At 32.9% G+C, this 26,225-nt stretch overlaps 1 protein-coding gene and 1 long non-coding RNA gene across 3 annotated transcripts; both read right to left on the minus strand.

Annotated features, from left to right (window-relative positions):
* Positions 1-452: 452 nt before the first annotated feature.
* LOC127873535 (uncharacterized) lies at positions 453-3,067 on the minus strand. 2 transcript variants are annotated; one of them, XR_008046224.1, is made up of 5 exons: positions 3,053-3,067; positions 2,496-2,609; positions 2,117-2,264; positions 1,798-1,862; positions 453-601 (listed from the first exon to the last, which is right to left on the minus strand). It is a non-coding gene; the product is annotated as an uncharacterized LOC127873535 (long non-coding RNA). The 2 variants fall into 2 exon arrangements; XR_008046225.1 differs by lacking the exons at positions 2,496-2,609; positions 3,053-3,067 and adding an exon at positions 2,465-2,490.
* Positions 3,068-13,321: 10,254 nt separating this feature from the next.
* On the minus strand, positions 13,322-25,048 carry LOC127872066 (zinc finger CCCH-type antiviral protein 1-like; the record flags this gene model as incomplete). The annotated part of the gene is made up of 5 exons (XM_052415399.1): positions 24,966-25,048; positions 16,648-16,899; positions 16,237-16,439; positions 15,746-15,958; positions 13,322-13,423 (listed from the first exon to the last, which is right to left on the minus strand). Coding segments are annotated over exons 2-5 (633 nt in total), but the record flags the coding sequence as incomplete, so codon positions are not given.
* Positions 25,049-26,225: the final 1,177 nt, after the last annotated feature.

Genomic DNA, 26,225 nt, shown 5'->3' on the forward strand with positions numbered 1-26,225 from the left:
TGTTTGACGTGTAAATCATATCGCCATGAGCACTTGCGCTTAATGTTGGTAAAATACAATATGTGCAGTTTTTGTTGCATTTTGTAGCTGTAATATAATACGACTTTGTATAAAATTGTTTGTTTTGTTGAATCTGATTCGTTTTTACCGCAAGCCTCGACGCTGTTTTATCCAAAGCCTCACCTGATATATTACAATACGATACGTACTGCCTTTACGTAAACTGTTATTCTCTTCATAATGCATCATTTTTCATTGAACAAGTCGAGCTAAGTTAGGTATGTATGTATGTTTTATAGCGCTTTGTATAACTCTGTTGATTGCATACCTTGGTGTTTTTTTATAACATATCCGTTAACAATTGTATACACGTTTTTTGAATGGCTTTGCAAATCGAATAGTAAGGTAGTGAAGCCAATTTGCCCACTCTTTATGGAAGGTTAATGGAAATGGAATTTAAACAACATTTTATTTTTGGCTTCATAAGATACATGGACTTTTTCCCAATATTTTCTTTGTTATATGTATGGTCAAAACATAACTGTAAGAAGACTCTTTTAATCACGTGCTTCCCACGTCGCTGCTATTATTTTCTGACGTCCTGAAATAATACAAAACGAAGTATTAATGCACTGACCATTCGTTTGTCGGATTTGGTCTACCAAAGTAGAAGCGAGTAAACGCAATTAAAAATTCAAAATTAATATTGTATTTTTATTTTAAATATACCAAGTTCGGAGCGGAAAAACGAAATATGTACAATATTTTGCTCATATTCATTACACGTTTTTAGACGTATTCACATTTCAAAGATGGTGAATGCGCGTCTTTTCCGATTTTTGTTGTTTTTATCTCTTGTTTCAAAAACTAAGTTGTGCCTTGTTAAGGTTTCCATTGAGTAGAAACATATCCATATTGGTACTATCACCAAATTAAAAAAAAAGAGAAAATACATTGTAGCAAAACGACTACAAGCTTTTATTGCTTTCTTCAAAAACATTTACAATCGCCAGCTTTCAAGAAATGTATTGCTTACCGACGCAAAAACATTAAAAGCTCACAATGCTCCGGCATTCATCGTCAACATTCGGATATATTAACCCGTTTGAAATGTTAAGTAACATACAGCTGAATGCCTCTATTTTGTACCACCGTTGAATGAAAAATAAACGTTATAGTTCGTAAACTATGTTGTGTAACCAAAACGAATAGAAAAGTAAACGTTTCAAATCGGGCGCGAAAGAAACTTTTTTCTCATTTCACGATTTTAAGTGTTGTAAATATGAGAAACTTGATTTTATTTCATTTCAAACTTGCAATTTAAAAAGCTATACCATAATTAAGAAAAATGAGTTGCGTCTAAGATTATGCAGAGGTTTTTATCAAGAATGTATAAGGTACACAGACACAATGAATGGACGTAAATATCGTAGTTGATAAGTTGAACAAGAAAATGACAAATCGTATTGACTGTAACGAACATATTTTCCGCAAAAAATGACTTCTTATTAAAAATATGGATATCATTTTAAGTTGTCTTTCTATAGCCATACATTCATAGAAATAACATCTGTGGGAAAATATGTATACTGGTTTAATTTTCTTTGGATATAAATGCTGCATAGTTATAGTGTTAAGGTTAACCTTGAACAAGACCTAGATCGTGTCTACCATCTGGCAATATCCTGGACCAATTGTTTTTCAACTCTTGTTTTGTGAATATCCAATGTAGACAGTTTCTACTATACACTATATTAAGATCATAATACATAAACGATATTCTGAACATAAGCATACCTGCGCCATTCCTAAATCTTTTTTAACTTCCGGAAATGTACCGAAGGTAGGAAATGTGAACCAGTCTGAAAAACGAGACTCACATTTTCGTTATCAGCCACCGTATGTTTAGTTTAAGTTAATTTATCTTAATTACTATTAAATTAATAATAATAATAATAATAATAATAATAATAATAATAATAATAATAATAATAATAATAATAATAGTAATAATAATAATAATAATAATAATAAAGAAATAATAATAATAACAATTATTATTATTATTATATAAACATGTGGTTACGGTATACATATTTTCTAACACAATGCTTACCCTAAGTAGAGAAGAATATGAACCTCTCTTTGATGTCGACCGCGGACCCGTCCGGTATGCTTGCACACAAAACGAGGGGAAGGAGACAGAGGAATGCGAGCAGGAGATTCATGGTGCAAACGTTTACTAGAAATAAAGTTTAGGCGCTCTGAAACAAAAACAAAACTATTTTATAATTGAGTGTTGAGTGTTTATTGCTTTTGTTTTCCTCTTTCATTGTTTTCGGATTGAATAAATAATTATAATAACGATGATGAGGATAATAATAATTAATGATTATAATAAACATAAAAGTAATATAATTATTATAGTTCAAGCAAACACAAAAATGAAATAACAAAAAGCAACATTTAAGAGCTATTATATGCTTATCACGAACCTGTCTGTTGTGCAATCCTAATTCAGATCTTTGAATCTCACTAAAAATCGTGCAGTTCGGCTCACTCATTTATACTACAGCATTTGATCAGCTCTTTATCTCCCGATAAGAAAACTGTCATCATTTTCATATTTTAGTAAATAGAACCTAGAGGCATGTTATGTAGTGCAGACCGATTACATGACCTTAATTGGAACTATATGTTTACTTTGAAAACAATGTTAATGGGCATATGTACGAAGTGTACTACGTCAATCAAACACTCAGAATGAAGCCTTTATAGATTCCACATTATTAAAACAAAACGAACGTAATATACACAACGTTATCGTTTGGAACGAGTCAATATGAATTGTAACATGTATATGTGATATGACACTACGTTTCTTAAGTTTCAATGGTAGCAGTACAATTTAAAAGCAGAATACCCAGTATAATTCCACGACGAAACTGTGAGAAACTAAGCAAATAATTACAACCAGCACCAGTGTTTGTATTATCCACAAATTAAATAAACCACTGCGAAACTTTTAACATTTAAATTGAAATGTGTTTACCAAAACTGAAGATACTTGAAACATGAAACTTGCTAATTTGATGAAACGCCTATTTATATAATTATATTCAATGGCGGTGTACAAAACATATATATGTACATAAAATTGATAAAACATAAGAGCGACTCATACTATTATGAAGCATTAATTAAAGGTTAAATATTCTAAAAGTGTGTGATATAAATAAAAATGCTGTAAGAAACTTAAGCAATAACACAATGCCGGCTACAATATTAAAACACAGTAAAAGTTAAATAGTATGTAATAAATTTATATAACTAGATGTAAGACAATAATTCTAATGATATCATGAGCAAATTTGTGGGAACATAAAGATATTGTTTTTCATTAACTGAAGGATACGTGAAAGGATATTTCCGCACTCTGGCAGTCGGATTCCGCAGCTACCGGTCACCTGTTACCCTTACGAACACTGCTTTTGGGTTTTAACCTAATTTGAACTATTGTGACTACAAGTCAAAAATAGACTGACCAAGTGTGACTACAATACACAACTTGAAGGTTAAAGTTACAATGTGACGATAAGACACAAGTAGAGGGGCTAAGTGACTAAAAGACACTGCTTATACTACCACCACGTGAGTTGAAGACTGAAGAAATCAAACCCCGTCAGGACAACCGTCGCACTCGTAAATATCACACATTATACTAAATCTATAACGCTGAATCTCGATTATTTTTAAAATCACAGGTATTCAAATTAAAATGAGTTGTAAAAGTCTCTCAAGAGAAATGTTTCAAATTCATTTTGAAAATGTCTATTGAGACAGAAGTCCGGATGCTTGATGGTAGGTCATTTCACAGTTTCGGACCAACAACTCCGAAACTCCTGTCCATGAAAGTTTTTCTTTTTGTGCGTTTAACATCATTACATCCGTCATACGAGACTGTAGATCGTAGGTTACGTTCTGGTATTTGTTTTGTTAAAAGTTCTATAAGGTATTTTGGCGCGTGACCAACAGAACAATTATACATGAAGGTCAGTAATTTGAATGTTATCGTGGCCTTTACTGGTAGCCAGTATAGTTCATACAAAGCATCTTTTGAACTGTCATATTTCTGTCGGCCGAGTACCAATTTGGCACACATGTTTTGGATACGTTGCATTTTGTTTATTTTACATATAGCTGTTCCATACGAGATTACAGTAATCAAGATGGGATATTACCAAAGACAAAACTACACATCCGTTTTGGAAATCAACTATTTTCGAGTCACATGTGTCGGTAGATGTAACAAATAATCAACAAGATAAGATTAAATACAATAAAATCAGCGAAATAAAAAGAGTTACATTACGACAGATTCATAGTCAAATTATTGCATACATCGAGATCGATCAATCCCTTACCCCCTTTTTTCCCTGAGATGCCGACATAACACTGTTCTTCGATTGACTCGAGACCACTATATGTCGGTTAGAGGTATCCAAACAGTAATAGGGAAAGAGTATTGACTGCCACAAGCCTTTGTTTAATCTTAAACCGACGCAGATGTATTTGTTCCTTATCATAATAAATTGAACAGTTTCATACAGTCACGAACTGTCTAATGTCAGAATTAAAGCAGGAAAAAACATATTGGCAACTAAAAAGTAAATGGATATAATATACGATTATGTTTCCCAAACTTTCAACTTTCCCTGGGTTAGGATTATACAGCGGTTTGGTCTTTATTATTTTTTTTTACTAATATTGTACCATATAGTCTCCTCTTTTAGTTATTTTTGAGTGTTTAACATAATGTATGTATGATTTAAACATAAACTTACATTTTTGTGGTGGTTTTCAATGTTCTTAGCAGTGATGTATTCAATGATTGCCTTTGCACCAACTCATATTTCTCCTCTCTTTCATATTGTCCATATATATTTCATTTATATTCCCAAAATATCATGTTCACTTGTATCCGAGTAGAAATATATAATGTATATTTAAGGAAAGTAGTAGGCCGAATATGGGAAGAGAAAGAGGAAACGGAGCAAGGACAAATGAACTAGATAAGACAAATTCATGGGATATCACAACACTTTTAAACAACATAATCATTAAATCTTGACATGTATTTGAACAAATGGAATTGTGAATGACGTTCACTGGTATTATGACATCACACATGCATTAATAAAAACAACAAAAATTTGGGCGATGATTAAATATTGTGATTTTATGAAGCATCAACAAGTACATATTTGATATGCTAAACAATTGCAATTTTCACACTGTTTCTCCCTATGTTTCAAAGCCAAAAAATGTCGCAATGATAAGCTGATTAAATAAGTTTAAGCCTTAATGGCCGACAAATGAGTATCACTTCGTAAGAGCTATTTTTAAGTGTTCTCTACATATTTATCGGAAACATACAATTAACTTTATGACAGTCATGATTTTTAATGGGATGATAGGTCTAACATATCATTCTCGTTTACAGTTTTCTGAGCTTTTAGTGAGTTGAGCTCATAACCAGAGTGATAATTATGTGGAAGACAAAATAATCGAAAGAAAAGTCTTAACTAAATTATTGCCTACCAAAATTAACTGATTAGACTGTTGAAATTATTGAAAATAAAAACAACATAACGATAAAAATAAATAAAAAAACATATGAATAGCACAAGATAAGCCGCATATTTGTCTCTGTTTTAAATATGAATTAAGTGTGAATTCCTCTGGAATAAAACATGAAACGATGATATTCCAGAATAATCATACAATGCATACAACACAACATTACGATTAAAATACAATATATCAAGCGTTTTGGAACGGTCAAGCAGAGCATTTGGAATTCAAAGGAATGCACTCAGCCTAGAATTGATCACACCGTGCAACAGTGAAAAGTATTTGCTTGTGTAACTGAAATAAGTTGTTTGTTTTGAAGATTGCAGCATTGCAACAATCAGAACACTTGCCAACTAACGAAGTTTTATTATTAAGGTTTTAAAAGTAAGCACTTATAACATTATTCGCTATCTGTGTCGTTTATTATTATAGGATCATACATTGATTGTAATTGGTGGTGTGCTTGGAATTGGTAACCAGGCAATGTTTGGGTTGTGTGTGCAGGCGGAGGGTTACCCCAAAAATAAGTAGAATTCGAAGCGTGCATGGACATGGAATTCCATGGTGATCCTATGAAATTGTGCGATGCTAGAGACAATGAATTGTTTGCATGAGCTTGTGCTGGCGTAGATTGCAACGTTGGTGTCCGGGAATTTGGTGGTGGAATTGTTAGTGGCACAGCTGTTGATGGCATTAATATGTTGGAACTAACAGTTAGCATTTGCGGTGATTGTGAAGAAGATGCGATAACAGGTGTTGTGACATTTGATTTTGGTAGCGACAATGGATTGTATGAATGAGCTAGTACTGGTATAGTAGTGGTATTTGGTGTAGGGGTCGCTAGCGGCACACCAGCTGGTGATGTCATTGTAATGGAGGAATTCATAATAGGCATTGGCGTAGATTGTGACGAAGGTGCGTTTAATGTTGGAATTGGTCCTTGTAGCACAGATATGGGTGGCACTGAATTGGACAAACTTGAAGAATTGCTCGTTTTGGATTTTTTTGATCGGGATCGTTTGGTAGGGATTGATGTTGGTGTTGTTTGTTGCACACCTGACAAAGATAGTGAAGCTTTTTTTGATCTCGGTTTTCTTGGCCTTTTTGTTGTTGTTTGTGATGGTCCCGCTTGCTGCGCAACCAGTAAAGGTGTTGAACTGGAAGGCTTCGAAGCGTTCAATAAAACAACGGGCTGCGGTGATGACTCGTCATCTGAATGTTTGTACTGAATAAGGTACTCAGGGTAGTATGCGTTTTTATCGAAAAGAATGAACATACTAGGATCATCTTCATCATCTACACATGAATCAAAAAGTTCATGACCTTTGTCTGGCTTTTCTGGCGGCCGCCTATACTGTGGGTCACCTTTCGTGTAGTTGCCTATTAGAACATTAGCCTGCAACATAAATCTCTCCATATTTTCATCTGGTTTTGTAAACGTATGACTGTATTTCGCATCTCTAGCAAAGTATGCGCCTTGACCATACGCAGTGGCATTTTTTCCGCATAACCGGAAGTCGAAGTTATTGACGCAGATTCCGCGCACAGTATCCAAACTGTCGGTTCCGTGGAAGAGGGGGCGTTTATCGACAGGATTTCTGTCTCCAAGTCTCCGTTGGTTGTTTAACATGACCTTCTCGTAACTGAAAAAATAATTAAATAAATCCCTTTGCTAATTGAAATAATGCATACTTACGTGTTACTTTTCTCGGTAATATTCTACTGCATTAAACGAATTCAAGAACGTAAAAGAAGTGTGTGTATTGGTTTCGCTGCCATCTTAACAATAAAACGGTAATAACGACGTAAGCAAACCGATAGTTTATTGCAGTTCGGTTGTTTACCATTTTTAACTATAAGCCAATTTAGAAACGATGTGATATTAAATACTTTATACTCTTCATCGCTACATGTATCTATATAGAAACTAATCATGCCACTTTCCAATGGCATAATGTTGTAGTTGGTTGTACAAACTAATTCCTGTAATAATAATTATGGCTTTAAATTAGACTGTTCGTTATCTCAACTAATAAAAAAAAATTAAAAAGCTTTTCCCGAGGTGTTATTATTAGTGCAGCGGCACCACTGCGGCACCGCTGGGCCTAAACTGCCAAATCAATGTTGAGGCGGCGTTGATTTTCTAATCATATTTTTTCAGCGCTTGAACATTTCACAACAGCTTGCAACGTCCGTGTATATACCGTCTTTTCCTTTTTCGTTTAACATCGAAACAACGAAACACGAAAATCAACGCATATAAGTTCATATTCCGATTTTCTAATCACCGAAACTTAAACAAAATACGAAAACAAAATTAACTTCTTTATATCGTTTTTCGTTGTACTTATTATAAAACTAAAAACGAAATTGATTTCCCTGTTCATATTTCGTTTAAATTCGAATAACAAAAATAAATGTTTGAAAACTGAAACGGATTGTTTAATACCGTTCTTGGTTTGAAAAAACCGGTATACGAAAAACGAGTGGCGTTTGCGGGATGTGCTGCTGTCTTGGGGAGGTAACTTGTAAGTGGCTTTTTGCGCGTATTTTTCTCCCTTATACATAAGACTTAATCACTTATTTCCATCAGCATGGCTTCCTACGTGCTTTTTTTTCGTGGAGGTAAAGACACGCCCGTAAGGGACAGAGACGTGGATATTTTCAGTTGTTTTTCCAGGTATTGTATTTTTCCAATTTGAAATGATCATAGTGTAATTTGCATTCTGCTGACGAACAATCATATCACTAACACGTTTATCAGCTGGTATCACCCAGGCGGTTACGGAAGAAGTAAGTGAGATTAATGGGTTGCTTCACAACTCAATCAAGTTTGTTTCACATGTTTGTGCCATATTGTATATCACATTCACAAATGTTAACACGTTTACATCATTGAACGTATATCTAATACAATAATAAACATAATCTCTAATGTCTAATTTGACATGATGCTTGCTGTGAATCTTTTATTCTCCATCAGCCAATCAGTGCGCAGACAGCCGAATACACGCTTTCCACATAGAGGTTTATACAATTACTTTACTTGTCACATATCAATGCTGACCTTTCTCATCAATTGTAGCGCTGTAGCTACAGCATTAACTATTTGTTTTGTTTTAGAAAAAAAAGTCCGCCATATTTTGTAAAATTGCACTACACATTTTCTAACCAAAAGTAAAGATCTCAACGTTTTCTGCGCTACGAAGTTTTAAATATTAAATTATGCAGAAATCAATTATTAAACCCCACGACGGGTGACGCATGCTTGTACATGAGGGGAAGTTTTTGTGCGCTTTTAATCAGGCCGAATGATTTATATAAAGTACATTAACTGTTGTTTGCTGTTAGAATGTGTTAACATCCCATGAACAGTAACATTCTGCAAAACGTTTCATAATTACACGAATTTGAAAATACGTACATGAAATAACGTCTTATTTGAACAATATTTAAAGCACGGAATTAACACTTGATGCAACAACAGAAAGGTAAGTAAATAACAGGTAATGCATATAGAACTTACAAGTTATATCGAACCGCGATGTAATATATATCGGGTTCGATCTCCACTCTGGAAGCGTTCGTTTTTCAATTTTTCTGAGCATATTTCATGTTTATTTTACAAATTAGGACTTCAAGTTTGTTTAAATTATTAGTGGTCATATTCACACATAAGAATTTTAAAGTTTCCGCTTGCCTTTTTTCAAATGTACTTGTAGACGTTGATGTTCTTACGATTACGATAGCCATTGTTTGCAAAATGAATATGTTAGCGACGAATTACTGCACAATAGACGATTGACACAGAATAGGGGACGAATACAGAAAGCATGACATGAGAACGATTAGTATCTTAAGTGAACATACACATAATGATCAGGCAAAAATATGTAGGGTTTCATAAAAAACTACAGCAGCGAGTTACCTAATGTCACAGAGCGTGAACATGTGGGATATAATTTCAGATATGTAGAACACTATTGTAGGTGAAATTTGTGAAATAACAAGCATTATAGTTGTATTTCTTCTAGATCATATAAGCCACACAACTTATTTGGCATAGTTAATTTAACTATAAATAAGAAACATATTTTATATATGCCAATAAGAATATATATGGTGGTTACAAGATTAAAATCCGTATTTTTGCGCTTAAAAACTTAATTAAAAATAATCCCCTTTGTCGAAATGGACGTATACGTCTAGAAATCCTACTTTTGGTTTTAAAAGCGTTACAGTTTGAAATATAATAAATTGCTGTCTAACTAGGCTATAGATTTAATTTTATCTGCGCCAATTATTATATATGGTGGTAACAAATTAGAAATCCGTCTTTTTTGAGCGTTAAAACTTAAAAATAATCGCGTATGTCGAAATTGACGTATACAATGTATGTATAGAAATCCTACTTTTGGTTTTAAAAGCGGTACCGTTTGAAAATAAATAAATTACTTGCTAACTAGGCTATAGATTTATTTAATCTATGCTAATAAGAATATATCTGGTGGTTACACGGTAGAAATCCGTCTTTTGCGCTTTGAAACTAAAAAATAATCGCGTTTGTCGAAATGGACGTATAAGTATAGAAATTCTAATTTCGCTTTTAAAAGTGGTACCGTTTGAAAATAATAAATTACTTGCTACATAGGCTATAGATTTCATGACAATTTTGAAAACTTTCAAATTGCATCTATATGTATTGATTAACATGTATTTCGTTTCAAGTTGTGTGGCTTTAAAACTCAAATCTGAAATTAGTATAACATGGTGCAGTGTGCATTATTAACCCATCGCCTGATCAAAAATGAGTTGAAACCTCAGCAGGTGTGAAGAAACGGAAATAAGCATGCATCTGTGCTTGCTTATAGGGCGAAGTATGAAGAAAGTATGTTGCATTTAGTCCTAGTTGTAGAGGGCTACGCATAAGTAAAGTTATGCGCTTGTCTTTTCTCATTTTCTTGCACGTAAACATAAACTTAAATACAAATGACAATTCTTCTTCCTATACTAGTTGACCAAGAGATACTTGAACATTTTTTTAATTAACGTTGAACATGAAAAAAATTAAAATATATTTTCAAATAATCTCTAAATAGAATACTCATAAATAGGAAACTCATTTTTAATGGTGGTTGTTTGTCCCAGTTTTTGTTGTTTCAATTTTATTCTGTGCTTAAGAATAAAATGTTCAAACAATGAAATTAGCATATCAAAATACAGTGTAAATCAATCAGAGGGAAAATATGAAAAATGGAATTGATCTGCGAACGCTGCTACTTTGTTTGCAACTTAACCCTTTAGTGTAAAACATATATTAATATTTGTGTATCCCTTTCATGATGCCGTCACTGAAAAATGATTTTAAATCTTTTCGGCTATACAAAATTGCTTCCGGATATGAAACATTGCAAAAAGCAAAAAATTTGACACAAAGCCATTTTGGATATGAAAACGGAGTGTTATTTTTGCAAACTGAACATCTGGTTGTTTTTAACTTACTGGTTAAATCCAGACAATAGAGCATGATTCTGTATCCGGAATACGGCTGTTATAGTAAACTGATCACGGCTTGCGGTCTTGAAAAAGCTTGCTGACAGCTGCAAAAAACATCAATGCCGCTCAATGAATTCAAAACGCTTTCTTTGTTTACGAGGAACTGGAACTAAGCGTTTACGAACTATAATGATTTTATGTAAGATCTTAAAGATTTGCATACACATTAAAGGGGGCTTTTCACAGATTTTGGCATTTTTTAACTTATTCATTAAATGCTTTATATTGATAAATGTAAACATTGGATCGTAAAAGCTTCAGTAAAAAATCAAGAATAAAATTTAAAAAAGGAAAACAACATTGCCCGGAGCAGGTTTCGAACCAGTGACCCCTGGAGTCCTGCCAGAGTCCTGAAGTAAAAACGCTTTAGCCTACTGAGCTATTCCGCCGAATACACAAAGTTGACGTATTTTATACCTTATATAAGCAATCTTCGTAGTTTCACAAAATTTAACGACAAAAACAGAACTCTCCAAATTATTCAATCGTTTCGCGTTGCAACGCTTTATAATTTTTAGGTTTTAAAATCGTCAAAAGATGCATATAATGGCTATATTAGAGCATGGTAAATGTTCAGTATTACTGTTTCCTCACAAATATCATAACTAAAACGAAAATTTGCGAATCTGAAACAACTTTTTTCAATTTTGTCAATTTACCAAAGCGTGAAAAGATCCCTTTAAGATCAACGTGTTGAAGGGAAATTCATACGTATGTTTGTAATCATGGACTTAATAGAACGTACTAGAATCATATTATAACACAAACATCTCATGTTATACCGTTTGTTTAGAAAAGTCTTATTCTTTACTTTTGTTATATTCATTTATATTATATGGTTTGTTAACCTCACAAAAACTATTCATTTTAATACTTAACTACTTCGACTGAATGGTTGACTGCAAATTGTAATGTTGCATTTTCTCTAAACATGCTTTAGAGCAAACAATATACAAATAAAAATAATAGGCACTGTTCATTTTAATGTAGACGTTTGCTTTTTAAGCCAATTTGCGATGGCTATTTGATTAGGAAAGATAATAATAAAGATTGATTGCTTTTCTCTATTTTACTTGAGTTAAACTCTTAGTTAATCAAAACTTCTTGGAAACTAAACATTCGGTCCTGTTCGGTCGGAGTTTGGTAAAGAGTGTGTTCACTGAATTAGATCAATTATATGCAAAAACCTTATTATGACAAATAGATTATTAATTGAACAAAATATAACCGGAATACTTTACTCTTAACATCAGTTTTAACCAGTATTGACTGCTCATCACCTCTATAAAGTCTTTATCGTAAGGTGATAACTGAACAAGTTCGAATGGGTGTGCCACATCCCATGGTACCCAGGACTGCGGTAGCGCAACGTCAATCACTTGAGGAGGCGTTAGACATGGGGGTCTGAAAAACAAGAATTTCACCATCATAAAACCCTCTCAAATGTCAATTGTTCACAAATCGCTGTCATATTGTTTATTCAAATAATATATGCATTCACAATTGATATAAATTCTACTGGTGTAACATTGTAAGAAGGCGTGGAATATAACAATGCAGTCCTTGCACTTGCAAGTAAACAGACATAGTGTGCTTCCTGACGTAGTGGCTTACATCTTAATAAAATGTAAACAAAGTATTATTCATTTTCCCTCGTAATATGTGTAATTTTCGGACTTACTCGCGCTCATGGACCTATGCAAAAGCGCTTAAACCCTGATTTTAACTCATATTTTCCGACAAAAATTGATGTTTGTTCTGGTTGCCTTCATTTGATTCAAATGTATGTATCCAAAACAGCAACAGTTTTTCTTTTCTTCATCATTTACTTGTAAGATAAGAACGTTTACCACCATAACCCTAAAACGATTAATTTGAGATAATCATGTCTATGTCGCTTCAGTTGTTGCTATCAAAGAATAGCACTATTACAATTTTTAAAATTAGCTGCGCAAAACGTTCTTGTTTTGATAGAAATATGTCTCTGCATGTTACATGATAAGGGACATATAGTTTGTTTTATCAAATAACCTTACGTTTTGTTGTCCTGGACGTCTTTAATAGATACAAACACTGGGCGTCCTCTGAGTGGTCTGGTTGCTCCAGTTTGCACGTTTTGTTGCGTCATAGAACCAAAGTCAATCGTATACTTCCACTTGTAGTTTTCACGCCAGTACAGGTATGTGGTTTGTTTAGCAAGAAACTTGGCCTCAAGCGTATGCTGAAGAGAGTCCTGTGGATATATATGTCCCATAAAACGTCTACATTACCAAAGATCAGACAACTTTTATGTATTGAGTATTATACGTATTGGTAATCTAGCAGTTCGCAGGTATATTCATGTGTGGGGAGAAATGTCTATATACTTTATAATTGATATTATCCAATGGAGATGAATAACAAATCGCTTTGATAGGTCAACTTTCTGTATGTATACTTGATTGTCAATAATATGGCAAACGGGTTTATTTTATGATTGTGTAAGTGTGCATTTTTTACGTCAGCTTACTTTTTGCTTGTTATTATTATTATTGCTACCAAGTTAGCTTGGTAAGAATGGAAATTACAACAATATATGATATTCCATGAAAACATTATCTTGAACCTGACCTTGAAACGGTCAATATATATATACTTAATGTGTCATACAAATATTCGACTTGGTGCACAGCAATACTCATCAAAGTACTGACAGTACTGGTGTGACGATGCTTTTGAAGAGGATTGATAAAAAAGCATATATTTAAGTTTATCTACATCCCCACAATTGTGTATGTGGGTACGAAAATTTTGGGTAGAAAAAAATGGGTACGAAAATTTTGGTTACAAAAATTATGCCAAAAAAATTGGGTACGACAAAAGATTTGGTTACGAAAAAAAAATTCGGATATGAAAAAAAAATTGGGTACGAAAATTTTTTTGGGTACGAGCAAAAATTTGAGTACGAAAGAAAATTGGGTACGAAAAAAAATGGGTACGAATAATGTAGGGTACGAAAAAAAAATGGGGGTATGGGGAAGTAGTACCCGTGGGGAGCTTGATCCATTCCGCGAAACTGGGAGGCAGGTTACATTCTCGATCAAATATAACAAGAAAAAAAAAATTCGACGTGTATTTTCTATACCACTTATCTTCGTAAAAAGTTATGTTACAGTAAAACGTTTGTGGGTTATAACATTACGTTTCAGCATATAAATTTAAAACTGGACATGCTCTTTAATTACACCATGCTCTTTAATTGCACATGTATATCATACCAAACTTTATATTTCGTTGTTTCCTTTCCTAGGTTAATGATGCTATGTGTACGGACGTGATTTCACATGCCCATGTGCATGAACATATAATTTTTCTCTTTTGATTATTGTTTTTTCTCTAATTCAATAAGCTTAGGCATGTTTGTTCGTTAAGTACGGCAATAATTTCATGATGATTCACGAAAGTAGGTATGAGCACAGAGTCGTAAGAGCACTTGAATACGTGAGTTCGCCCATGAACACATGGTAAGGTTAACTAAATCTCCGCGATATGACCAAATATGTGTTTAAAACAGCAAACAATATCCAACAAACACATGAATTATCAAACATAGTATGTACACTGATGTGGCTCTGTAATGTCTGTTTCAAAAGTTTATTAAATATGCAAAATGAGAAAGCACGCATAAGAGCGAGTTTCACGAATGTTATACGGCTATTATGCTGTTTATATACCATAGTCGCTACAACGTTAACAAATGGCAGGTTCGAAATAATTCGTTTTTTTTACACTCATGATCGCGTTGAAAGTTAATTATACACGTTTTAATTCGCAATTTATTTACTGAATAACGACAAATGTCAAATACAATACAGAAAATGCATAGTTGTTTCATTTATCTATAAACATATAATGGATTAAATATAACTGATTTAAAATTAACGTTTTTAAACTATTAATAAATCTTTTTCCCAGAATATGCTGTCCTATTTATAGCTGAGCTTCCTATACCTTTATCAATGATAATCAGCGAGGTATACTGATTAAAAAAATCGAGCTATCTCAATCGGACTGGCTCGGTCTGTTACATAGGTCGCCGTTGTGAAGAATTTTTTCATGATATGATAACTTAGACGAGCTGCTTCGCAGCATCGTCAAAAATGTAGCTCAAGTCTTATATCAGACGTTATACACAAATTCACGATTTAAGATCAATACACCAATTTACTTATCTAAAAATTGCATGTCTACGAAATTAAATAATACACTGTATACAAATTAGAATAGTTAAATACCAATTTGTAAATTAACAATAAAGCGTTGCTTGTAATACATATTTTGCAGTTAAAGAACTACTCGACTGCCGAAGTGGCTACGAGTCACTCATTGGACTTTTTCAGACATCTCAAATATTAACACATAAAACAGCTGAAAATTTGATGTTCACACATTGAATCTAGTTTTCTTTGGCAAAGATGGAAACAATGTTAAGATTCATCGAAGTTTTGTACGGCATTTTAGAACTAATTTTAATCGTAATGTCCTTTATTTAAATCAAGCTACAATAAGCACTCACAGGTTCAAACAACATCCATTCCCCGTCATTGTCCTTCCAGTACCATCGCCATTGAGTTACGTAGCTGTCCCCCACATCGCCGGCCTCGTTGAAAGACATTGTGCTCAAACGCCTGACCTCTACAAAACTATACTCACGAATGAATGCCCGTGTCACTGGTTCAAACACTATTGTACAGTCCAAAGGGAAAATGCATAAGTCCAATTCATAGGTCTGAAACAATAAAGATCATATCGTATTGTCTTTATAGAATGATAAACACGAAACATTAACATTGTTTAATTTTAACGGATGAAACACAACACATCGTCTACATCTGGCCAGCGATTGTTTTGTTTTGTTTTATAGGTTATATATGAATTGTGTATATTTTTCGATTTTGTAATTTATTGTTTGGTTTAGTATTTAATACTAGTATTCTAAATAAAATAAATATTGTTTTACATCCAAACAACATAGATAATGGACAAACTTCGACATCCGTAACTTACAAACTTGAAAGAATAATCCTTTTCTTTCGGAGAACTGAACAGTTGTTCAACACTTTCAGAATTCGGTAACGTGAACCAACCCCCAAAAAGGTGTATCTGCCAAAGGTAAGGTAAATGTGTTTCGCTATAAAGTCTTGTACACTTTTCTTGTTTACAGTTGCCATGGATATTACCCATGCACAGGAACTTGCTGGATGCATCCTCTTTGGAAAAGATATGTGTAAAACTTAATAAATTTTGGTGGTGTTCTTTTCCGAATAATTTGTTATAAACAATCACGAGTTATATTATATATACATCTACTTTATTTGAAATAGCATTCGTAAGCATTTTTGTTTCAAATAGTCCAACTTATTTTAACAAAACAATATTCATCACGAGAAAGCATCCATACAATAATCATAAACCAACCCATTTTGAACAGCCTGCCATGGTCTGTCTCTGTTGATTCAGCGTAAATATTATCTTGTACACATACTAGTCTCATCGATTGATCTGACGGTTCTTGTGGCGAAGGGGTAAACATATTTCTATTTTGAGATATTTCTATGAAAGCTTCACTCGATGTAGATCTCGCACTTCTTTTTATACTTGCCGACAATTCCACTTCGGACCTTAGGTTTTCATCCTGCAGTCCTTCAAATGTTGGTTTAGTCCCGTATTCTGAAGTAGACGAGCATGTTTGATTAACATACTTAACGATAAAATCTGGTTGGAATAGCATAACTTGTTTTGATGTTAAAGATAACCCTGCAAAACATATGCATGTTTCATTAATAATGTTTCCTTCATGAAATAGCATTACTATAATGAAATTACAAAATTGATAAAATTATTCCTTATTGCCAGCAAACAAATAGTGTTATACTGTGATACAAAAACTGCGCTTCTTTATACTTTATCACTTTAACGATGTCTTAGGTCAGTTCAAATGGCCTTAACAATAAGGTGCCTTTACATATTTCTTTTATATACGTTTTTTTAGTTGTTTTTGTTACTCTGCTTTCAGTTTAGAATTGAAGCATCATTTTCAAAATTCACGAATATCTATTTACACAAGTTCATTAACACTTCTTGTAGAATCTCTAACGATTCACAATACGCAGTTTATGTAAAAAGTTCGTTAGTATCGCATGTTTGAATATGATAGGCTGGTTATTTTTGCATCATAATCCGTATCGTATTCAGCAGCATACACAAAAGTGCCAGGATTATCAGTACACTTGTTTGTTTTTTTGTTGCTAGGCGTATAACAATGTGTTAATTATTTCTTTACTCAGATTGCCCATATATACTATCTATAGTGTTATTTGTTATTTGGATAGTTAGATAGAAGGAAGATATTACTCATGCTGCTTTTTTACGGTCGACGCCTAATACATTTTAACGAATTAGTATTATGAATGGTGGCGATGATGGTCAAAATAACATTCACATTAACAATTGTAAGTAACCAAGCGAGGCATGTCCGGTAATTTAAAAGACCACTGTGTTACTATTTGAACACACATTTCTTTCGTAAGATGTACACTTTGTAAACGTTGTATAGTTTAACGTGGTTAACTCTGAACAACATACGTTGGTTGACAAGAGGTAGCGTGGTTTACACCGGTTTGCCCCTAGATGCAGTCGTGAATACAAAGCGAAACCTGTAAATAAAATCTGTCATACACACACCGTGGTTTATCAACGTAACAATTAAACATGTAGTCAATTTGTGTCGTGTATTAAGTAAACTTCAGTTCTAACGCAACATTATTTGTTTATCAACAACGGCTTAAGCTACCAATATGAGATTCCTTACATAGTTCCTCTGAATTATGTATTAACAAAACCGGATTGAAACCATTCAGCTAAGTAGTACCGCACTATAGTGACAACATACTTTGGGTTGTCGATAACAATAATGTGATGCAGATGTACATGTAATTTAAAGAAGTTTGTTCATCCAAATTTTGACTTTTCAGGTTTCAGATTTTCCCATAGGTATAATTTATAATTCCCAAATAATCACCATTGTCGTCGTGGTTGTTGTCATCACAATCACTTGCAGAAGATTAATATTAACTCAATAGCTTATGCAAAGCATAATAGGCAAAATAAAATATTATCCCATTGTGTTCAAAACAAACCCAAAATATACACATTAATCGCAGCTACGTAAATAACAAGGGAGCCAACCTTAGATGGTAAATAAACATTGGAATAAGGGTAACACCACGTTGATTAACTATTTGTTCAAGGCCAGTCGTAACAACTGTAAAATCCATTGAGGCAATTACTCGTAAAAGTTATGAAACCTCGCAGTATTTTTTATTTCTAAGCTTAGTGCAAATCAATTAAATTACAACAATTTAATAAGCTTGTCCTATCCGAAACGACAATTTCGGGCTAACAATGTATGCCATTTTCTTGAAGTAGTACAAACAGGTTTGGGAATTGTACTATAATTGAGGTATGTTAGTCACAGAATAGACGTTGACACATTGAATTCCTGCAGCAAGTTCAAATAAGGTAAATACTTACATATTGTTTTCTGGTTAAATTGTTTCACAAACTTCATCCAGTATGCAACTCAGTACAGAGAACTCGAATCGTTTATTAGTTTAGACATAATAAACAATGTAAAATGTGGATCAAAGCAACATACCCTTATGATAAGACAACACGAAAATATATTTTATCACTCTATCACTTTAAAAGATTGACCAATCATCTATCAATCAACACTTTTATTTATAGATCTTTTGATTCACAACAATTAAGAGAACCTATATTAAAAAAAAAAACGAATACCACATATTTAAACCAATTTATTTTAGCTCGATTGCACTTAAAGTATTTTCTACTTATTTGGAACGCTCTCGATTCCGTTTGCTTGGCCTAGAACCAGTACTTTGTGTCTTTGGGGGAGATCTAAGCTCTTTCAGTGGGGATCAAACCCGTGACCTCCCGGCGCTAGGCGGACACCATATCCATTACACCAAGGTGACATGTATAACCACATAAGGTTCCGGAACAGAACAGGTTCATCCAAATACTATACTGTATCCTATTACCAGATGAAAATCGATAGTAAAACAACGATCTATAAACTTGTGGGACAATCGGTTGTCAACAAAACATCGCTTCAGGTAACGTTTTTGATAATTTCTTCATTAATTCAAAACTATTTTCAAAAAAAAAACAACAAAGACGAGAGCCTGGTCATTGTCAATAAACACAACTTTGTTAAATTTGCGCAAAATAAATTAAGTAATTATTCCAAAAAGTGAAACCGCGTGTTTGAAAACACAAGAAGTGAAATGCTATGTGTGGTATATTTTTTATTCAATTACCAAAAACGTTCATAATAATATTGTCGAAGGTGTAAAAAAATAGGGCGGACATTGTAATTTTTCATAGAGAAGCTACATAAATTGTATGTTTGCGCACATACATCTGATTCGGAGTTTGTGTATTAAAATGTAATAATGCTATGTGTGGGACACATTTTTTGAATTGCTATGTGTGGCATACAAGACTTGCCCGTCAGTTCTGCATTTAATCTGAACACAGTTTTGTAAGAATCTAGAACATATACTTCAGTCTGTACTAAAAATATATCAAATTAAAAAATGTTGCATGATGGAATACTGAAGTAATTGTGTAATGTTTAAGCAATTTTTGTTTAACTGAACATAAATTTTAAATAAAACACACTGTATAATTTCTATCCAATCAATTGTCTTTTTTAACAAACATGTTATGTTGAAATATAATTATTTTTTTTTTACTTATTGTCTTTAAATAAATATCACGATTTATATTTCTGCCGGATTATTAAATTTGGTCCATTTTTTGTGTGTAAATGAATGACAAAGAAAGTAAAAGCACTTGCTTTAACATGGGTTTTACTTGTGTTGTTTTTACAGACTTGACAAGGATACGTCGAATGATTTGTAACGCTTTTAAGGTGCGAATCTGTGTAAGAATTACATGAACACCATCAAACCACACGGAAGGTGTTATGCGGCAAGTTAATTATCAAAAACACGGTGACAGAGAAAGGGACCCAGCTTCATTCTGTGATGTTCACGGAAAGCTATTTCAACAAACTATGTAAACATACCATTTAATTTGTAATTTGGCATAATCAAAACAAAGTGTTTGTATTGATAGTTGTGCATATTTATGGGTTTTGTGTCTATGTTATAACTGAAATGTATGGATAAATATAAAATCTGATAATGTATGTTAATAAAACAGTTGTTTAATATCAAATAACAATATAAACCCAATGATGCTTGTTTGTGGTCTATTCAGTTAATTTAGTTTCCCATTTCATCCCCATATGAATATCTTAAGTATATCAAAATAGACACTTTATAAATAATAAAATTAGTTTATTACCAGCATGCACATGTTACAATAGAAATTAAAGCACCAAATACATAAAGAAGTACATGAGTATTCACAAAATAATTGTAATCAGTCAATTTATGAATTTGCTAATCTTGCTATACAAACATATACATGCTCCAATTAACACGTAACAAATGATCATCGCCAAAAACAAATGATCATCGCCAAAATGTCTTGACTTGGGGGGGGGGGGGGGTTATTATATCAACAAACATATTGATTTGTATTAATACTTCATGAACCCAATTTCAAATGAAATCAATAACTGAAGATGATAATACTCATTCGCCCCGGTCATGAAAGGGGGTTGAAAGATCGTGTTACCACTGCACCAAGTAATAAATATTAATATGTTGTTCAATGTGTTGAATTGTCAAATTGTTATTTAATGTTTACTTTGATTGTTTTCTTTCACTGCAATACTTGCCCCATCTGGTAATAAAACAAACAGTCTTTTAAACGTGTGAACATTTACTATATATGTCAACTTTTTATTGATCAAGATATCAGAACGTCTCTTGAAGGTGCGTCCAAAAATACTTTAATCTCCCTAAAAAGAACAAAATACAGATGAAATAAACTGTAAAACTTAAAAAAAAATAAGTGTCATGTGTGATATATAAGATAGCTCTGTAGGATTTAGATATGAATACATGATTTTCCATAAAAATTGTCATTGATCGTATTGTCTATTTGTTTAAATAATGCTGTATTATCTCTTTAAGCTTATTTAATAACTGTCGTTAAGTTCAATAACACTTGTTGTAGTTTTGTAACAATGATATCAACATGACATCTTGCACAAACAATCCTTACGATTTTGTGTATTAAACAAGTGCATTAGTTGGCAGTAACAATTCACTGAAAATGCTACATTTTGTACCAATTAATTTTATAGAAACTCACAAGAAAAGGTTTGCCGCAACAGAACTATTTTCCTGTCCGTACTAGGGTGGCTTTGTGTTTGGAGATCTCCGACTGTGTTTTGACCTCTCTACCACACTGTTCGCAAACATATGGCATTTTACAAATAAACAAAATATGAATATAAAATTATCGACAATCATGATAATTTTGAGTAACATTAACGTCTTAATTATCATATTTTAAGCGCGCAAAACAGTACCAACAATGTTTTATTGACCATTTTTGTTATTTAGAAAGACTTAAAATAATATTGACGTGTATGTCAATCTTTCGATTCTCTAGTTTAGTTTGTATACCACACATAGCATTTCAAACATGTGTCCCACACATAGCATTATTACATTTTAATACACACACTCCGATTCAGATGTATTTGCGCAAACATACAATGCATGTAGCTTCTTCATGAAGAATGACAATACCCGCCCTATATTTTAAACCTTCGACAATATTATAATGAACGTTTTTGTTGATTGAATAAAAAATATACCACACATAGCATTTCACTTCGTGTCTTTCTAACACGCGGTTGCACTTTTAGGGGGAAAAAATACTTAATTAATTTTGCGCAAACTTAACAAAGTTGTGTTTATTGACAATGACCGGGCACTCGTCTTTGTTTTTTTGGAAATGGTTTTGAATTAATGAAGAAATTATCAAAAACGTTACCTGAAGCGACGTTTTGTTGACAACCGATTGTCCCACACACAACCGAAAAAGTCACGTGGTACAGGCACCTTGCTATCGCTATTTTTAGATCAGATTTGGGGTTTCCGAAAATTGGAGAATCTGTTTTTGTCAACTACGGAATAACAAAATCGTCAAAAAATGCGATATTTGATAATTATTTATGGGAAATGGAGAGGCAATTATAGGATTAATAGAATATTATGTGAGTTTTGGGAAAAGATCAAGTTTATCATGCTCGGCTCGAACCATGTTAAGTCGACAAGCCTCGCGCTAACATGGCTTTAAGCCTCGCATGATAAACTTCATCTTTATCAAAAACACACATAATATTCTATATTTATCCTTTTACAAGATGAAAATCGATAGTATAATAACGATCGTATAAACTTAAGCTTTATACTATCGCTATTTTTAGATCAGATGTGTGTTTTTCAAAATTTGGAGAATATGTTTTTGTCAACTACGGAAAGATAGAATCGTCAAACAATGCGATATTTTAAAATTATTTATGGAAAAGGGGAGGAAATAATAGGATAAATAGAATATTATGTAAGTTTTTGGATAAAGATTAAGTGTATCATGCTCGGCAAAAATTTGCAAATCTGAAACAATTTTGTTTTTAATTTTGTCAATTTATCAAACTGTGAACAAGTCCCTTTAATCGCATTTCTTTGTTTTAAATGTTGAAGTGTTGTCTCAAAATTCCGCACAGAGGTATTGATTATAATTGCCCCAATATTTTCAAATATATATATGTTCTAAATGCGACAGAAATATGCATACTATCTAAGTCGATAATTTATCCAACCGTGATGTTCTGATTGTAATGGTTGTTTTAAGTGTCTAAGGCACGGGATGTCAAAAGGCAGTTTGGAGATAACAATCGCGTCAAGATTACAAACGCCATCTGAAATCATTTAATATGTCGACTCATTCTGAATGTTCATTCCCTCCCACAAGAAAATGATCAACCCAGATATTAGTTTCACTTTTTAATTTAGACAGTATCTAGCTGAATATGTCTTCGTCTTTTAAAATATAACTATCTTTTTGCTATATTCAGTATTAATCAGAGTATTTAACTTTAAGAGTAATTAAGATGTAAACATTTCAAATGTGTTTTTATATCATTTTTGAGCAATATATTTGGTTGTTTGTTTTATTTTATTTACTTCAACAACAGTCATTACACCAGTATATCTTAATAGTGTAAGTATGAATACATTTTTAAGTGTACAATATTTGTATAAATTGAAACACAGCATAGAATATCAAATCAAATTACAACCGATTTTGTGAAAGTACCTCCCCAGGTTCCATTCTATAGTGTTTTTTTGTCAGCCGTAACGGGTGGTTTCTAAACAAACGAGCATCATAATATTTTATGTTCAAGACAGCTCATTTTGTACACAACGGTCTTACTGACCTGTGTGTTATAGGTCAATTTTTATTATAAAGTAATTTATGCAGTTTATGAAATAAATATTAAACTAAACTGTGTTGTGTTGTTTTATTGTTTAACCAATATCTGTATATTAAGTTAATTTAAAACGTATTTTACGAGTATTCTATGGGAATATAAATTTAGTCAGTTGTTTAATCGATTTAGTCGTTAAAGTCGTTTTTCTCTAGGTAAAGATAAGTTCACCTAATCCATACAGTTGCACGTTAATTATTTGACTAATACTCAGATCACTCCTCTCTTTCCCCGTGCACAAATAGGTTCAATGTCGATCTCGTGCAATGATTGCTATAGTCATTCGATGCTTTACTTTCAAAGATTCCACATCTTTGATATATTAATGATTTTTAATATCATTAATAAATATATATTTCAGGTAAATGTGTTTATTAATTCCATTATGTTCGATGTTTTAATTATATTTTGTATTGCTTGTATTTTAATGATCACCGTCGGATCATGCATTACTTGCATTTGTCTATTATTAATATTATTGTTAGTGAGATTTGATGCTTTACTTTCACAGATTCCACATCTTTGATATATTAATGATTTTTAATATCATTAATACATATATATTTCAGCCAAATTGCGTTTTCTTCTACGATAGAACCCACAAAATAACCTACCGGTAACATGTGTACTAACGCGAAAGGAACTGTGGGTAGCGCTTCTTTTACGAGTGAAAAGTGAAAGCGAAAGTAGGTCAGGTAATCGTGCTTTTGATATCGCTATCAGTCTTAATAGAGATTCAAAATCACATTTAAATATAATTCAATAACAATTCTTTTAACAACATTCCGTTTTAAACACACAATAAAAAAATATTTTCCAAAACCAGGGGAATGTGATGCGTCTTAGTATAGAGGTGACAATAACGTTGTGACGTCATCATCTATGTATAGAATGCAAGACAGCTAAAATGTGTTGTAGTATTTCGAACATAGTACATTACTTATGAAAAGCTGGGTTTCGGTAATAAAGAGGTATAAGTGTCAAAGAGGTTTAAAACAGATTCTTAAAATGCATTTTTCAAGTTCTAATAAAACATGCACAAAGTACTGGGTTTGTCCTTCAACAATGAAAAATGAAATTCCGTTTTACTAAATTTATATTGTAAACAACAAAAGTAAAAAAACCCACATATTAATCAATTTTACAGTTACAATATAAAGAAGTGAAACTCCAGCTGCTGGAGCAGTATTGAATTTTTACAAGTCCTCTAAATTTGATAAAATATCTTTACCTGACCGCAGTATATGTCCTGTTGCAAAAGCCAATGGCCTACAACAAAATATTTATTTCAAAACAAAAGAGGAAAAACATGAGGTGTTGGGATTTCCATTCGCCTATTGTTCTTCACCAACGCATCCAAAATTGATCTCACACAATGGGCGAGTCTTGTGGTCTGGCTGTAGGTGGGTGGTCCACGGCCGTCCTCAAGCTTGACGTCATGACGTTACTTCCGGCATAACAAGTTTTAAAAAGCTCCGTTAAATTATGCGCTTTATCTAAGATTTTACAAAAAATAACAATGATATCAATGTGAAATTTAATGTAAATAATAGAGTATTTGACAGCGGTCATTTTGATACCAATTGAACATGGCAGAACGGATACAGAATTGCGCGTTGATCGCTACAAAAAAATCCGGACTTGAAACAACAAGTGGACCGATGGAAACAAGAGACTACGAGTTAAATAGTGAAAAGGCAATGAGAAAGAAACTCTATGCGACCACAAGGGACCACGCGATTGTCAAGGTGACTGGTGGTGGGCTGAAAATCGAATTTAGTACTGGTATGTATGAACTTTTCAAAAGCTGTGCTGATGAGTTTTACCAGTCTGAAACTTTGAAATTTAAATGTCAAACAACACCAGTGTATGATAATATTGGTAGTTTAGTGGAAACTAAATACAGGCTATCATCCGGAAGAAATGGTGTGTATACAATTAACTTGTATCACACAAAATGTTCGTGTCTGGTTAATGGGAAAATGGTGAATCAGTTTGCGGAAAGTGACTTATTAGAAATCATACAACTCACTTCAAATAAATTAATAACAGAAAACTTGACCGTCGATGAAGTGAACGCAAAATTTCAAGAAATTCTTCAAGAATGCATGCTAGTGTTGACAAATAAACAAACTGAAGAAAAAGATGTATGTTGTTTGAGACCGGAAATAAATGATTTCAATTTCATGGTAAATACCAAGCAACCTGAACATTTCGAATCGGTGTTAAAAGTTCAACACGTGAAAATTGACGCAAGTACTCAAACGGAGAGCACTGGGATTGAATTTGATTTTGAAACACTTTTTTGTTTGATTCAAACCATTCAAAAGTCTGTAAGTGATATGCGCAAAGATGTATGTGAGCACAGCTTAAACACCAATCGCGGATTCAATGAGATGAAAGACATTATCCATAGTGTAAAAGTAATTAGTACAACGAATTCCCGAGGTACGGAAGACAAATGCGATTGTTTACAGGAAAACGTTCAAGA

This window comes from Dreissena polymorpha, chromosome 3 (genome assembly GCF_020536995.1).
Source record: "Dreissena polymorpha isolate Duluth1 chromosome 3, UMN_Dpol_1.0, whole genome shotgun sequence".
NCBI lineage: Eukaryota > Metazoa > Mollusca > Bivalvia > Myida > Dreissenidae > Dreissena > Dreissena polymorpha.